Below are 15,346 nucleotides of genomic sequence, written 5' to 3'. Positions count from 1 at the left end.
TATGCAAACTTTGCATTGCTCTGCAGTTCTTTTTTTTTTTCTATTGAATCTCAGTGGCATTTAAACTCACCGCAGGGGTCTGCTGCATCCTGCCAAAGGGAAATGCAAAAGAGACTATGAAGGAATCAATGTGCAAGGGCTTGGGTGAGAAAGTCTTATTGTGTGTCGAACAAAATAGCAGGTTGAAAGCTTATACTTGTGCACGTTTGCCTCCGTGTGTGTGAGAGTACACAGGACAGTGCATACATGTGCGCCTGTGTAGTTTTGTGCATGGGTGAGACCTACTAGCTTTAACACATTCACATTATGCTCTTCTTAACTCTTACACGACACATTCAGAGACACAGAGGCAAACGCTTGCCAGCTATTCAAGTGCTACTGACACAGTGTATTTTAACAGCATGCTGGCAGAGGTGTGGAAGTCTGAGCAGTTCTGTTATTCAGTCGTGGTTCCAAATGGCAGCGAGAGCTAGCAGTTTGTAAATTGTTGAAAACTGCACATTGCACAGTCTTGTTTACTAACCCGGCTAGCCTGCACTGCTTGATGCCGTAGCATACCAGACAGATTAGAGAGGCAAACAAACCAACATCTGCGAGCCCAGATTCCTCTGTACAGAGCACTTTAGATTCTGATTGATGCGGTAAAATGCAGGCAGTGTCAGTCCAATGAAAATTTCATTAATACAAATTATTCTATTAATGCCCTTTTTGTCGCTTTGACGCTTGCCACAATTTTAAAAGTAGGCATACCTTTTAACAGCTGGTTCCTGAAACCCTAATGGGGCCACACTGAGACTCTTTCATTCTCTGCTCATGCAGCACCCATAAATGCATATTACCCACCCACTGTCACTTAGCTGAATGCTTTCAATGTCCAAAGAGGAACTAATATCATGCTGTTGCTCTCTACAGTCAAGCTGGGGGTAGAAGAATATTATTTCTATTTAGTGTCTATGGACTTTATGGATCTTCAAGTCTTTAACTAGGCATACTCAAAGGACAGTGTCACAGCGATGTACACAAATGAGTGAAGATTTCAATGGGGAGAGTTTCATTTCATCGAACAAACCAACATGAACATGGAGCAGATGTGAAGCTCTACTATTGATATATTTGAAATGAAATGAAACGGCCATGATTGGTCTAACTCACTCCTGAGGTCCCAAGGACATAAGGTCATGGTACTTTTTTAAGTATAAATGAGCTGAATCTTGGAACAGACCTTTTTATTTTTTTATATATATATATATATAGGCTACAGTTAATAACTGATTGCATAATAAGCCTTATTATAGTCTAGCTTTAGTGGATTAGTACTCATTGCGCTGGCTGGATCACACTATTTCTCCCTCTAATTTTAGTCTGTGGCTGTAATGTCCTTTTTCTTTCACCTCTGGCAGTTGTGGGTCTCCCTTGAAAATGAGATGATAGACCTCAAAGGGTTTATTCTAGGAGTAATAAATTTCTCTAATATCACTGGTGCTTTTGTGTCACTTGCCATTTAGTGGAGTGATACCATGGCTCTGCAAATGTTATATGTGGTAAAACTTTGTATTAAATTACATACTTTTGCTCTGTGGTTCAAAGAAAATGCAGCCAAAGACCAAGACCCCTCGCTTTGGGTCACCATGCATTGGATGTATCAATCCATTTAGCAAAAAGAACATACTGTATAGCATAGTAAATGAGCCCTGACATGTTGAGTGAATGCTTTATATAGAACAGGCACTCAAAGGGAGCTATGCCATTGCTGTGAGCTGTGCTTTAAGGCACGGATGGCAAGGAGACAAAACAGCGAGCAACATCATACTGAGAGATCACAGGTTCAGCCTGCGCATCTGCCAAGTGTCCTGCTGGTACATCTTCTTTCTACATCATATCTTTTTTCATGTATTTCAGTATTTGTATCTAAAAGTTTCTTTCTACATTGTGTTGTACTGCGATGTTGAAGTACGTTCATCAAAATGTAAAATATATTACAAAGGTAATTTTCAGCACCCTTGGAATAGTAGCCTGAGCAGGCTTTTAGCTGTAAATCTAACACACACAATGGCATATCCTGCGAGAAGTGGAGGCTGTGGGAGTGCTGTAAAACCCCCACCTGCTCCAAGTTGTTGGGGGAAGCTATATATATATATGCAGGACTTTTTCTTTATGTTGTGCTACATAGCATCGCTCTCGTTCCCTGTCACCTGTGATATCTTTGATCGTTTTTTAATTATCATGAACCGCACAAGATTGCCTGGTTCCTACAGTATGTTTTTCTGTGTTGTTATGTTGTGGCAGGAAGGATTGGACACGTTTAGACAGCCTCTGCAGCTTGAAAGAAAAGTTCCAAAGCAGTGTTCAGCCAAGAGCAGCACTTTGTAGGTTTAGCATTGTCCTGAGTGACAAGTCTATACAATGCCTTATTTAATATTTTAAAACCACGCCGTTCATATTGTCAAATTGTTTGGCTTACATAACATAACATGGTGCTGTCAAGATGTGACATTGTGTGGACCCCATATGAGACTGTTTTTCATATACATTTCAAAGTAAGTTCCATAATAGATCAGTCATGCATTTTACATTTAAACTATGAAAAATCACTGCCATCCTATGTACAGTGCCAATGGCATACGTACCATTTGCTGAATAAAGTAGCTAAGAAAGAAAAACATACTGTAAATTCTCAAATAATGGACTGTTTTGCCTGAAATGCACAGAGAAACAGGCCTTGCATCCCAGCTAATGCAAACTCCTATGATGTAGAATTCCACAGAACTAATTCCTTCTGTCCTGACCATGTTAAAGTTAAACATCCATACCCTTTTGAGAATGATGATCCCTTCTTGGTTGTGTTCATTGGTGGTGATGTCAAACATGGCGCCTCCATCTCCCGGCACAATGGTGTACTCTACTTCTGCATTTTTACCGATGTCCAAGTCGTGGGCTTTGATTCTACCGACAGCAGATCCCACTGCAGAGGACTCAGGAACTCTTAGGTGAAAGAAACCTGTCAACAAACAAATATCAGACTGGATTCAGACCGGCTCATTTATTATCTTCACTTGACATCAGATGGAAAACACTGAGCTCTTCACATCCTCCGTCCTTTATGTAGTCTCTCACCCACCCGAGGATGTCTTATCCACCCACAGGCAAGCAGCTGATATGCTGCTGTCTGAAGTCAGCCCTGTAGCTATAGGCATGACATTATTCAATTTTGACGTGTTTGGACATCAAGGCTGCTCAGTCCCTTGTAATTGGCTGGCTCAACCTGTAAGATCAACAAACACAAGAGCTCAGGGGCTTTGATACTCCCAACAGCAGAAATCACTGCTGAGGACTTGGGTGGAAATCTACAAACAAACAGTTTGTGTTGATTGATTGTCACTTCCACCTGATAAAAGGTGGAAATTAGTCATTTTCTGTGTTTCTCTTCACTCTCTGAGATGGCGAGCTGTTTGAACAATAGTATCTGCTTGTGCCAGAGAAATGAAAACTTCACTGTTGTATTACAAATCTACTGCAAACACCTGGTGGCATCATCAAGGTGCCATCGGCAATTCGGCAACACTTTAATAGCGTCAGTATTACTGTGAGGACTTGGAGTGTTTTGGAGTAATTATGCCTCCCATTCTGTACCCAGAGCTGTTTCAGTTCAAGAAATTTCAGGAAATGTGACATTCATTTTGAACATTCATTTTGAAACTGCTGCTATGTCAAAGGTTACACAACATTTATTTGGGACGATTCATCCAGACTGAATGAGTGTTGGATAATCACTGTGTAGCACTGATGCCAGACCTCTTGGCCAGCTTCACTGTTTTGTTTACAGTACATCACATTCTTCCATTTGATAAAACAAATTCCTCACACATCTCTCTGCTGCAACGAAGAATCTGCAAAGATCGGCTCTAGAAAAAAAAAAACAAACCATTTTTTTCCTTGGCTCGAAAAGCAAATCCTAACTTGAACTTGAGTTTAAGAATGAAGACGATGTGCCAGAGAGAGCAGAATACATGAGTCTCTTAGAAACTCCTTCTGAGGATAGTGCTACTTGGCACACAATGGCATCAAACTTGGAGATGGATGCACTTGAACATAAATGCCTACAATAAGCCAGAGTGTCAGATACTAGGCACCAGAAGGGTGAAAAAAGGATGCTACTTGGCAGAGAGAACATTTCTTTCTTTCTTGGTTGAGAACCAAAATAAATGCATGGAAACAAAAGCAGAACTCCAGCCTCTGCTCAAGCTGTTGGAGAATATTGCATTAAATGATCCCATTTCAATTTAAACATTGAAATATTTAAATGTTCACTACCATGCTAACGTTGTGCTACACAGTGAAGTATTGGAACTGCTGTTATATGTACATTATTGCGCTCCCTCACATTTGTTATCCCTCAATTTTTTCTGTGGATCTTGGCTTTTTCTTCAGTGTTGATTCTCGGATTGAGAGAGGGGAGCTGAGGCATATGGATGAATTAAGGTGCTATAATTTCAATAAATAATCAAGTACTTTCAAGGGCATGCATTCATTTTAAAAGTCCTTGAAGGTTCATGTCCTTTCAAGGACAGGACAATAATGTTTCCTTTTGTTAGCTCTAGTGCCAAGAGAAATTAACAAACAGCTGTTACAGTATATGGCACTCTCAGTGGGTTAACAAGCTTCTAGAATAATTCAGCAAAGCCATGTGCAGGTATATGCACTGCTATTAGTCAGGACCATTCCAGGCTTTGCTGTTGTAGCCACATCTGGTACCATCACAGAGGTTCATTCAGGGGATTGACGGTTTACAAATACTTAATCTATAATCACTATGGAGGAAAAAAAAGGATTTCTGGAAAAGACAGATGTGGGATGGATCCATGCAGCAATATTATAAGTAAACTGAATCATCTGACACATTTTTTTTTTTTTTTTTTTTTACCTGTAAGCCCTTTTTAGATGGAAAAGAGAAGAAGACAAAGAGAGGATTTAGGACAGGGCAGAGGAGCCACCATACTTGGCCCAAACCTCTCTGCTGTGACAGCATTATGGAAATATCATCTTTTCCTTGCAGCCAAAGGAGCTTGACCGTCTGACTGCCTGTATTTACATTCAGAAGAGACCATTCGGTGTCACCGCAAAATACCTGAAAAGACTGCACCAATACAGAGCAGGATATTTGCTTTCCTGTCGTGTGCTTGCTGTTTTGGAATCAAATATATTTTGCACACAGTTTAATATTAATGCTTAGTATATGTAGAGAAGCATTCACAGATCATCTATGTGTTTACAGCAATGAGTATTTTTTTCCAGCTTGGCTTTTTACATGACCTGGTGAACGGTACAATCAAATTAATCTGGTTTAGCAGCTTATACAAAATACCGGATGAAATACAGTGTTTAAATACACTGACTCAATCCCTGGTGCAGCACCATCATCAGCTCAAACCTGATCTAAATATAGAAGGATGCCCCATGAGCGAAATAACACCAATCCTGCTTTTTGCTGCCAGGAGTAGTAGCTGTAGATGCAATCATGCTAAATAAATAGGTCTTTGCTTACGACAGCGTATAATGACAAATAATGAAAACCAATTAGAAAGAGCACACATAATGAATACCCCCAGCCCTGTTGTAATTGCATGGTGTTTATTTTGTTTTAATAAAATATGTGAACCTGCGTATGGTCATCTGCTTTATTATTGTTTGGAAAAAAGGAAAGTTGATGTCATTAAACAGACATTATATTCAGAAGTCAATTATCTACAAAGGACACTCACTTTTGGAGAACCTGGGTGGATTATCGTTGACATCGCTGAGGGTGATGTTGATGGTGGTGGTCCCTGCCAGGCCCCCCAGCTGGCCCCCCATGTCCTTGGCCTGAATTAATACTTGGTACTGTTCCTTCACCTCTCTGTCCATATTCGGCAAGGCTGTCTTTATAACCCCTGGTGTACAGCAAGAGTGATGAGAAATACAGATAATAAAAGGAGTGAGACATTGAGGAAGAAGAGAAGATAGTGAGACATAGAGAGAGTCAGATAAGAAATAGATGAAGCAAATATGTTTGATGCAAAATTCACAATGTTCCTCAAAATACAGGATATATTTACACCTCAGAAGCTCACTCTGCATCAAGAAGCTGTACGTGTGCCTCTGACCAAGGCCAAAATGGAGGTCATTTCACAAACTGGAGACACTTGACATTCAAAAGGGAACTCTGGTGAAGCCATATAATGATCCACTTGAGGATCAGAGACCCTGAGATCAGAGAGCGTTTGTACTGCAGATTAATAGCTAGGTCAGTGGGAGGTTGGCAGGCTAAAAGGAAGCAGGCAGCATAGGTGGGTCTCCACGTTTTCCTCCCTCTTATTCCATTTAACATGGCGAGGATGTCCCATTTGATCCACAGACCCCTAACATATGTGAATCCAAAATCAAAGATCATGTTTATTTTTGAAGGTTCTAGGTTTAGGAGAAGGGGGATGTCCGACTCTGAGAGGGATAATTCTATGGCATGCATGGAGATTAATATGTGTTGTTGTCGTCCACCTCCTGTTGCTCACCTTTTTCCTCCCAGTGTCTGTTCCCCTGTTGATGTGCATTTGGAGATAGCTACGGGCCCAGCAGGGCAAACATTTACTTTAACAGTTAGATTTTTCCCAGCATCAGTGTGAAAAACAGTCACAGTATGTGCTCTGTAAAGCTCTGGGATGAGCGGCATAATCAGCAACAGATTCCACCGAATCTGCCTGTGTGATATGTATGAACCTATTTTCATATGCTTTGAACTGTCCCAGATAGTAAGCCAACAGCAGCCCACTACCGGCAAACACTGCTGGTATGAAGGTATTTCAGATTTAGAGCAGTCATCTGCCATACCCTGCCTGCTGCCACTCTGCAACCTTTTTACTGCCATTTCCTTCCTATGACACCATCTGCCTACACCAGCAAAGTGTATATATAAATAATGTCAAAATAACTAAATAACAATGTTAAGGATAAAATTGTGCTACTTGTCTTTCGGTGATCTTAATTCAAGCTACCTGCTAGAGCAGTTTGCTGGCTAACTATACACAACAACACTGACTACTCAGTATCCTTGCAGCAAAGATTCAGACAGTCACCGGAGTCACTGACTCTGATGCTCTCATTTCGTGGGTTCACCTGACATTTTGATATGTTGCAAGAAGTGATGGCGTTCCTCCACTGCAGCAAGCTAGCAACAGCCATATTTAGAGCTACTGCACTTAAAAAGAATTGTGCTTTTGACATTTTTTGTACAGCTTCCTCTGAAGCAGATCCCCTGAAAAGTTCATCTTATATTTTAATGCTTTTTTTGATCATATGAAATGCTTGATATTGGTGCTGCTTGTGTTCTTCATTTCATACTTGTCAAATAAATAAGTGACTGTCTTTATTTGAGAGCATTTGTCCTTTTGTGGCCTACTGATTTGTGGAGTGGCCCACGGGTCATTTCTGGAACCTGCTTTATTCTCATGATATATGCTTTTACCCGTCCACAATATATCACACACACTCAATCTTACACATCGTTCAAGACTAATGGCCTAGATAACCTTATTTCACTGCCTAGCTGCCATCACCAGGTGCATGTTCAACAGAGGTACATATTTTCTGCCACTTTTTACTCACATATTTAGAGTAAAAATGTAAAGATGTTGTTGAACTTCACACTGACTGAAACACGATTTTGTCAAGAAAATCAGCTAGTATAAGTGATTTACCTGTTTTAGGGTCAACAGAGAAGTATGGCTGTCCATGGAGGATGCTGTATACCACTCTGGCACTGTTTCCATAGGTGGGGTCATCTGCATCTGTGGCTGTCACTTGCGTCACATAAGTCCCTGTGGAAGAGTGGGAAGACATATTGACTTTGACTTAATTTGTTTCCTTGTGAGACTGAAATCCAAACTCTTCATCAGTTTATTGAACAATCTCACCTGACACTAATGAATGATGAATCACAACTGAGAAAGCTACAGCTAATGCTGAACGGTCAAAGTCCCTGATGGAGTGCAGTAAGGAGGAGTGTGGAAGAGAAAGGACGTGTTGGGATGTTGTGTATGTTGTGCTGTATTTTTTGACTCGCACATTTGTAGCATTACTAAGTGGGAAAGGGTAAAAATGCTCTTGTGCAACCATTCATTAAACAATGCTACCATTAAGAAAACAAAGAGCCATGGCAAGAATAGTATTAGGATGGCAGTCTTCCAAACTCCTGCAGTAAGAGGGACAGAATAATTACTTGTTGGAGGTTTGGCTCATCCCCCTTAACTAGCTGGCATTGAAAACACTATTCCATTAACACAGTCCTTATTTACCATGCATTTAAATTCAACAGATTCAATCCAAAGTTTCCAGTTTGAGAAGAACAACCAACAAAAAACTGCCTTGTCAGCCTGAGTATTTTATAACTCCAAGATACAAGCCTGGTGTTTTTGGACAGATGGGCAGATTCTGTAGAAAGAGTACTTTCAGACAGTTTGACATGGATGTCTTCACAGGCAGACAGCTCCGTGCTCATATGTCCATGTATCAATCATACACCTACATCTGGCTGTCTTAAAGATATGCTGTGTAAAATATTTTCAGCTGCAGCATTTGTGAGACACTGACCAGAAGGACACCAGTTACATGGTCATTTTACATTCTGGTAAGCTCCTAGTTGCTTGTAAAGAACTGACTGTATATTAAACAGGCTTTGCAGTCTGAGCAGATGGTAACAATGGCATTAAAACATTAGGTGAGAGAGATTAGTGTCTCAGTCCTTCCTAACAAAGCCACACATCCCTGATTAGACATACCAGAGAAGGACTGCATCATGTTCAACACGAAAATACAATAGACGAGATAATGCATGAACACCTTTCCAGTTCAGCAAAAGAGAGGAAATCTGCTGCTCGGAGAGCTCAAGTGTAGTGAAAGTTTAAAAGCCTTTCGCATTTCCACGCCACAGAGACAACTGCCTTTACCTGAGCTGTGAGACAATAAATATGGCGAATAAATTCTATTCACGCAATTATGGAAATTCAGCAGTGTGATTAAGAAGTGGGTGGAGAGAATGGCTTTAAAGGTCATTGCTGGTAAACATGGGAGGAGAATGCAGACCAGCTTTACACACTATAGATTATCCATCTGACTTCATTAGATATTCTTTAAATTACAATATTCAACACATCACTGTAATGTTACAGTACAAGCCGGAGGAGACCAATTAACATGGCACAATATACAATGTACACAGATTTTAGATTCAAATATGATGAGAAAGAGAGACGCATTAGTGCTATCAAAAGATTGATCTGATTGGGGAAGGACTTATGTTAAATCATGTAAAAGTCTGATATCAGCAACTTCAAATGCATATTTGTTGACAAGAAGTGAAATCAACAAATTAATCCAGCCAAAGACATTTTGTGGTAATTACATTTTTTTGAGGGAACTCTCTGAAATACTTATTTTTCTTTTCTTCTTCTTCTTTAAATCTGTGACTCTCTTTAAATGATTCAGGGATAAGCTAATTGCTAACAACTCTGAGGAAGTCCAGATTATTGCAATGAGTGATTTTATGTTTGGCCATAGACTGGTCTCCATTAACAACCATTATTGCACAGCGTATTTATGTTTGGCATTTCTCTTTTAGTTTTCACTCTGCCAGGGTTCTAAATTAACTTTTTTGATCACCAGCCAATGTGGCTGGTGACCTTCTAAAGTTACCAGCCAATCAGAAGTTCCACTAGCCAAATTTTTTCCCGGTGAAAATAAGAGATTATGAGTGCCACTGAATACATTTGATCATTTTATTTACATTGTTGGCATGAAAAATGCACAGAAAGTACAACACATGAAACAAAATATACACAGAAAGTGCAAACATTTAATTTATACAAACAAAAAATGCTGTCAGATTAATTATTTTATAGAAGACATTTTTCTAGTAAGTATTTAGTATCATTACATTCCTAATAAAATGTATTTTTCCTTTCAACTTAAAGTGTTTCTGCTTTCCTTCTTTAATAAGAAATATATATAAGTAACAGCCATGACTTAAACACTTGCAAAAAATTGCATTGGTAATAAATTGAATTATGTATGTACAACTAGAAAACACAAATAGTGCAGCAGTCAGTATTGCAGACTCCTTAGGCTCTCCTGATGACTTCGGGCACTCTCATGGTCCTTTACTGCCTCGACTTTAAAAGTATTAGTCCCCACCACAAAATTATTCGTCTTGTTTTTTTCTTTCATGAACATGCGGCAGTCCGTACAAAACATGACGGCATTTTCGTGATCAAACACAAGCCATTCACGACCTGTCAGCCATTTAGCGTTAAACTTTCTTTTCTTCGTTTCGCACGCTTTGTCGACATTCTCATCCCCTGCCTCCTTCCTCTTCTCGCCCCCAGACGTCTGTCCCAACCACGCATTTAGTTTAACTTTACTTTTTACTTTTAGCTAGCTCAGTCTCCTTTTTTACAGTTCATACGCCGCCGTTCATTCTTCTTCTTCTTCTTTGTGTTTGCGTTTCCGTGGTTTCTCGCGCCGGTTGCACTACAGACTGTAGTGTGCCTGCGCACAGCCAATGGGCGTCTTGTACGTCATCACGTAGCATTACGACAGTGTTCATGGGAAATGTAGGACGGACTGTCAGGGGGACAAATGACCGAGAACTGTAGAGCGGCTCTGACTGACATGATTGCCTAATGCATTACCGGCCAAATTGGCTAGTAAGTTTTTATTTACACCCGCCAATATGAATTTTAACCCGCATTTGGCGGGTTGGCGGGTGTTAATTTAGAACCCTGCACTCTGCTAACATAAAAATATCCACAGGGGGGTTCTAACCAAAGACAACAAGCAAGATGTAACAGTTAATGAACCCATTGATTACCCAACCCTTGCTGGTATAAATATTGATGAAGACTTTAGTTGGTTTTGATGTTTACACAATGGTTGCATCTTCTACAGGGTGATTAACCTCTGAGTACCTTTTCACTTCTACCACACATTGTCGGTGGGTGTTAAATACTCACAACTGGTTTCTCAGCCAAGGTATTTCTGATGGTGGTGCCTCTCTGCATAATTTGGCAGCAATTATCAGCATAACAGTTTTTATGGCTTCAACTATAATGAAGTGGAGCTTATTTTTGCAGCCGCAGGTCATTAGGTCTTGTTTAATGATAAGTCAGAATTGTTCATTTGCTTCACTGTAAATGCACATTTTGAGATTTCACTGTCAGACTCCAGCACAATTCCTCCTTCATCCCTATTGTTTGTGCTGTTTTCCCCTCCCGAGTGTGTCCTTTTTGTCAGGGTGTGTCAATGTAGTTTCCTCCTCCCGCCTACTCACAGGCACCCCTGCTGACAGTCCACTCATCAACTACACCTGTAGCCTATACATTAACCCCGGTTCTTCAATCTACTCTTCACCAGATCGTTCCACGTGTTACTTTGTACATACTTAACTCATATGACATTGCTACCATCATCACCTGTTATTAAATGTAGAAATTATAACACACAAAATACCAGATTATACAGGAAGTTCTCATTCCAAGGAGTAACTCCACCTGTGAAAACAGTTGTATAATGTCCCAAGTCTGAAAAAAAAACAAAAAACACCCTAATGATGTCATCATGGTTGTTCCACTGATGATTTTGCTGATGTCATCGGGGTATTTCAGTTTGGGCTTCACATTTATAGCATAAAGCCTGTGTGTGGAGTTTTAAACACAGTGAGCATCAATGACAGATGCTGGTAGTTGCAGTAGTTGGGAAATGTAGGATCTGAAGTTTTTGGGTCATGACTCATACTAGTGACTAAATGTCAGCATATCTCTGCATGAGTATCCTTAATACAATAAACTCAAATGCATGCAGAAACAAAGACAATGGAGTGAAGTGACTACTTCTTAGTGAATCTGTCTCTCATGAGCAAATTCAAGCAGGTATTCATTCACAGTAAGTAAGCGACAAAGTGATCTTTTTGAATTACTTTCATACACTGCCCGACATCAAATTAAATAATAATCATCAATAAAGTAAGTATGTATCTTGTAATAACAGGGAGACAACATCTTGAATCATTTGGTAAATTCACTTGAGAAATGATAACATTCATTCTGTGGGTGGTTTTTAAAGCTAATTTAAAGCTAATCTCGGCACTCAGCTTCCGTGGTCACACTAGATGGGTTTTTTGATAAACTTGAAAGCTTCTCTGATTCTACAGTATACAGTTGCAGAGCATCTTATGATTTAGAGTGTTCACTGGGGCTAGGTTATGTTGTTCCTGCTTTCTACCCAGCCCCTAGAGACTGCTGATTTTGGAGTTTTGAGGGCTTCATTGCCATTCACATCAAGAGGAACCATTCTGCCAGCGAATTACCTTGATCTGTTCTCCCTTGGGGTTGGGGTTGGGAGGGAGGGTTGGTGTATAAAGACAAAACTGTGAAATACACTCAGGGCACACCAAGAATAACTGGTTCTCTGAAATGTCAAAATCTGTTGAGAGCAACAGCTTTGCCCCTCTGGTTGTACCTGTGATGCTCCTGAAACTTAACTTTTGTATTTTGCAGCTCAAGATGAGAAAACAAAGCACTCAGTGCTAAGAATTCTAATTAATGAAGGAAAGTACTGGCTTCTGTAGCTTTGGAGGATAGAGCAAGTCACTTACCTACTGGCGACATCTCAGGGACACTGGCCCTATATGGTCCCTCCAGGAACTTTGGCTCATTGTCGTTGATGTCTTGAACCTTAATTACAAATTCAGATTCAGGCTCTAGGGGCCTATTGGTGTTGATGTCAACAGCCTGGGCGCGCAGGGTGTAGTAAGGCTTCTCCTCCCTGTCAAGACTCCTTAAGGCATGGATGTCCCCCGTTGTTTGGTCAATTGTGAAAATGGAGCCAGCCCCGTCCCCCGAGAGAGTGTACTTCACCGCATTGTCCCCTTTATCGAGGTCAGTGTGCAGCTGAAAGACAAAAGAGGAAAAAGACAGGTTGAGTGCAAACATTGGCACAGATAATGATTCATTGAAAGCACTGGGGAAGAGCTGTCAAAGAACACTATTTCACAAAGACAGTCAAGGAAACTGACTGCGCATCAAAGAGCAAATTCATGTCTCTGCAAAGAACTGCAAAACACTAAGTCATGAGAAAAATAAAATGGTGGTACTTTCAGAACGTTTCACAGATTAATGAGGCTAAATCTCTCATAAATAATGTATTCTCTCAGTGCAATTACGCTGCAGTGATAGCTTTTCAACATTGTGGAGCCATTTCTTTTCAAGCATGACTCAAAAATCTTCTCTTATGTGAAATAGGAGATGGGAGTTTTTCTAAAAATGGCAAAGACCAGACTGTGAAAACTAGAGGTGAATACTTCACAACTGTATATGCCTTCATCTGACAGTGGAGGTCTGGACCAGATGACTCTCAGTACAGTTGCAAAACATCACTACTCCAGCCACAGAACATCTTTGTTAATATATCCAGGGCCAGTGCAGCTCTCTTTGTACAAGACAAACAGATTCTGGGCTGGTGGCAGAAAGCTTATTGACATAGTTATGTTTACCTCCCTGGAGAGATCAGTCATACAATTTAAAGCCTTTTAAATATTTAAGACTCTATTGCAATATGATCATCACCACACATGGCTATGGATTTTTACCTTCTTTTCAATGGCATGAAATTCCAAAGCAGTCTTATTCCAGGAGACAAGAACAGATATTTTAAGCACTGAAGCAGAGGCATATAGTGTAGCCAGCTAACTTGAGGACCTGCTGGCTCTGGGCAACATGGATTAATTTTTCACTGTCAGAAAAGCTTCCATAACTTGCACCGAGGTACCTCTAATTTTATACTTAATGGCTGACTTTGGGCCCTTTTCTAGCACTACTAAAACAAAATAGACATGATTAATTTTGGTTGCTTTTGGATGGGAACTTGTGTCATCAAACTGTAGTAATGTAAAGCAATAATATGTGTTCAACAACCATTATTATCCTGCAATCACATTCTGATTTATCAGCCCCGTATCCCCAGTAATTATGTCTATATGGGTAATTAATGATTCCAATGCCAACTTTCTGTGCCAATGCAGGAAACTGTGGGGCCTACATGAGGGTGTGGAGGTGGATGGGCTTGTAGCATGTCCAGCTTTAATGCATTTTATCTCCTGTCACAGTCCTGAAATGAGTATGTTTATATATACGGCAACCACAGTCTTTGAGAAGTTTAACTGCTGAACCCTAACCATATCTTACGTACCACAGCCAGGATATTTCTCTAACCTCTATCAGCGTAGCTGTCTAATGACAAAATGAATCCACACACTGACAGCCTTTTTTTTTTTTTTTTGTAATTTTGTCTCTTCTATTTCCCTGCTGGTGAATATTGAGTTATCATTTGCAAATATAGCCAATTTTCCAGTGAACCTCCATGGTAGCGGAAGCCATGGAGGGAAGAGGAAATTTTAGATGCAGCTATAAATTCTCTGTAGGTTACATTTCAAAACAACTCAAGACATGCAGACACAGGCACAAACACACCGGATATAATTGGTGATTCAGTGCAAATTGCCCAGTTCACACAAGCATAGCGCTGCAATATAATGGTCTCACCCATGGTGCATTATTCATTGATATTCAAATGAATGAGAATTATTTTTAGTACATAACCCTTGTTGGGTGACAACTAGGTCCCACAACATTTTATGCAATGAGCACAAAATCTGAAATGTAGATTACGTATTGTCCATATAAATAAAGTGAACATTATACGACTCCTCCACAAACTAGACAATATGACAGTGAGACAAAGTAGATTACAAACTTTTTTGGGGGGCCATTAAACAACTGGTGAAGAAGATGAATTTATTTTTCACAGCTGAAATCCAAACTATGCAGTAACAACCACCGCTATTTTTAATTTGTATCCTCTGCAATTTGTTTGTGGCAGACAGCAGAGCTAAGGGTTGCCATAATTATTATTTTGAGGGTCATGATACCCAAGTTTAATGAGTTGTCCTACACTTCAACCCACCTGCTTAATGGTAAACATCTCCATATAACAATTTTTATAGCGCCTTATCATTAACATGTCCAGGCTTCTAACAAGAAAAGTGTAGAATTTAGCCCAGGCTGTTTACCTCAGCTCATGGTTTTTGTCAGCGTTTTAATCTGGCGCTACAAGGATACCAGACAAGGGAACGAGGGAACACCCCGCGTGAAATAAATTGGAACCGAACTTGGCGGCCATTTTGCTGTCGGGCAGTTAGGACCTCGCGTCCTCATCTCCCGGATAGGGAAGGAAAATACCAAGAAACTCTGCCAAGAGAACTTCAGAG

General features: G+C 40.2%; 1 protein-coding gene across 2 annotated transcripts in view; it reads right to left on the bottom strand.

Annotated features, from left to right (window-relative positions):
* Positions 1-15,346, bottom strand: part of LOC143340104 (cadherin-12-like) — a 94,653-nt gene that overhangs the window by 28,537 nt on the left and 50,770 nt on the right. The window contains exons 3-6 of one of the 2 annotated variants that reach the window (XM_076761721.1): positions 12,677-12,971; positions 7,728-7,847; positions 5,760-5,927; positions 2,811-2,998 (exon numbers count right to left, since the gene is read on the bottom strand). In XM_076761721.1, the coding sequence (XP_076617836.1) occupies positions 2,811-2,998; positions 5,760-5,927; positions 7,728-7,847; positions 12,677-12,971 (771 nt within the window). Of the gene's footprint in view, positions 1-2,810; positions 2,999-5,759; positions 5,928-7,727; positions 7,848-11,532; positions 11,545-12,676; positions 12,972-15,346 lie in introns of those variants that run through there. The other variant, XM_076761722.1, reaches the window with a different exon arrangement.

The sequence above is a fragment of the Chaetodon auriga genome, chromosome 21, assembly GCF_051107435.1.
Source record: "Chaetodon auriga isolate fChaAug3 chromosome 21, fChaAug3.hap1, whole genome shotgun sequence".
NCBI classification, from domain to species: Eukaryota; Metazoa; Chordata; class Actinopteri; order Chaetodontiformes; family Chaetodontidae; genus Chaetodon; species Chaetodon auriga.
Note: the sequence above shows the minus strand (reverse complement) of the source record. Positions and strands in the feature narration are given on the sequence as shown.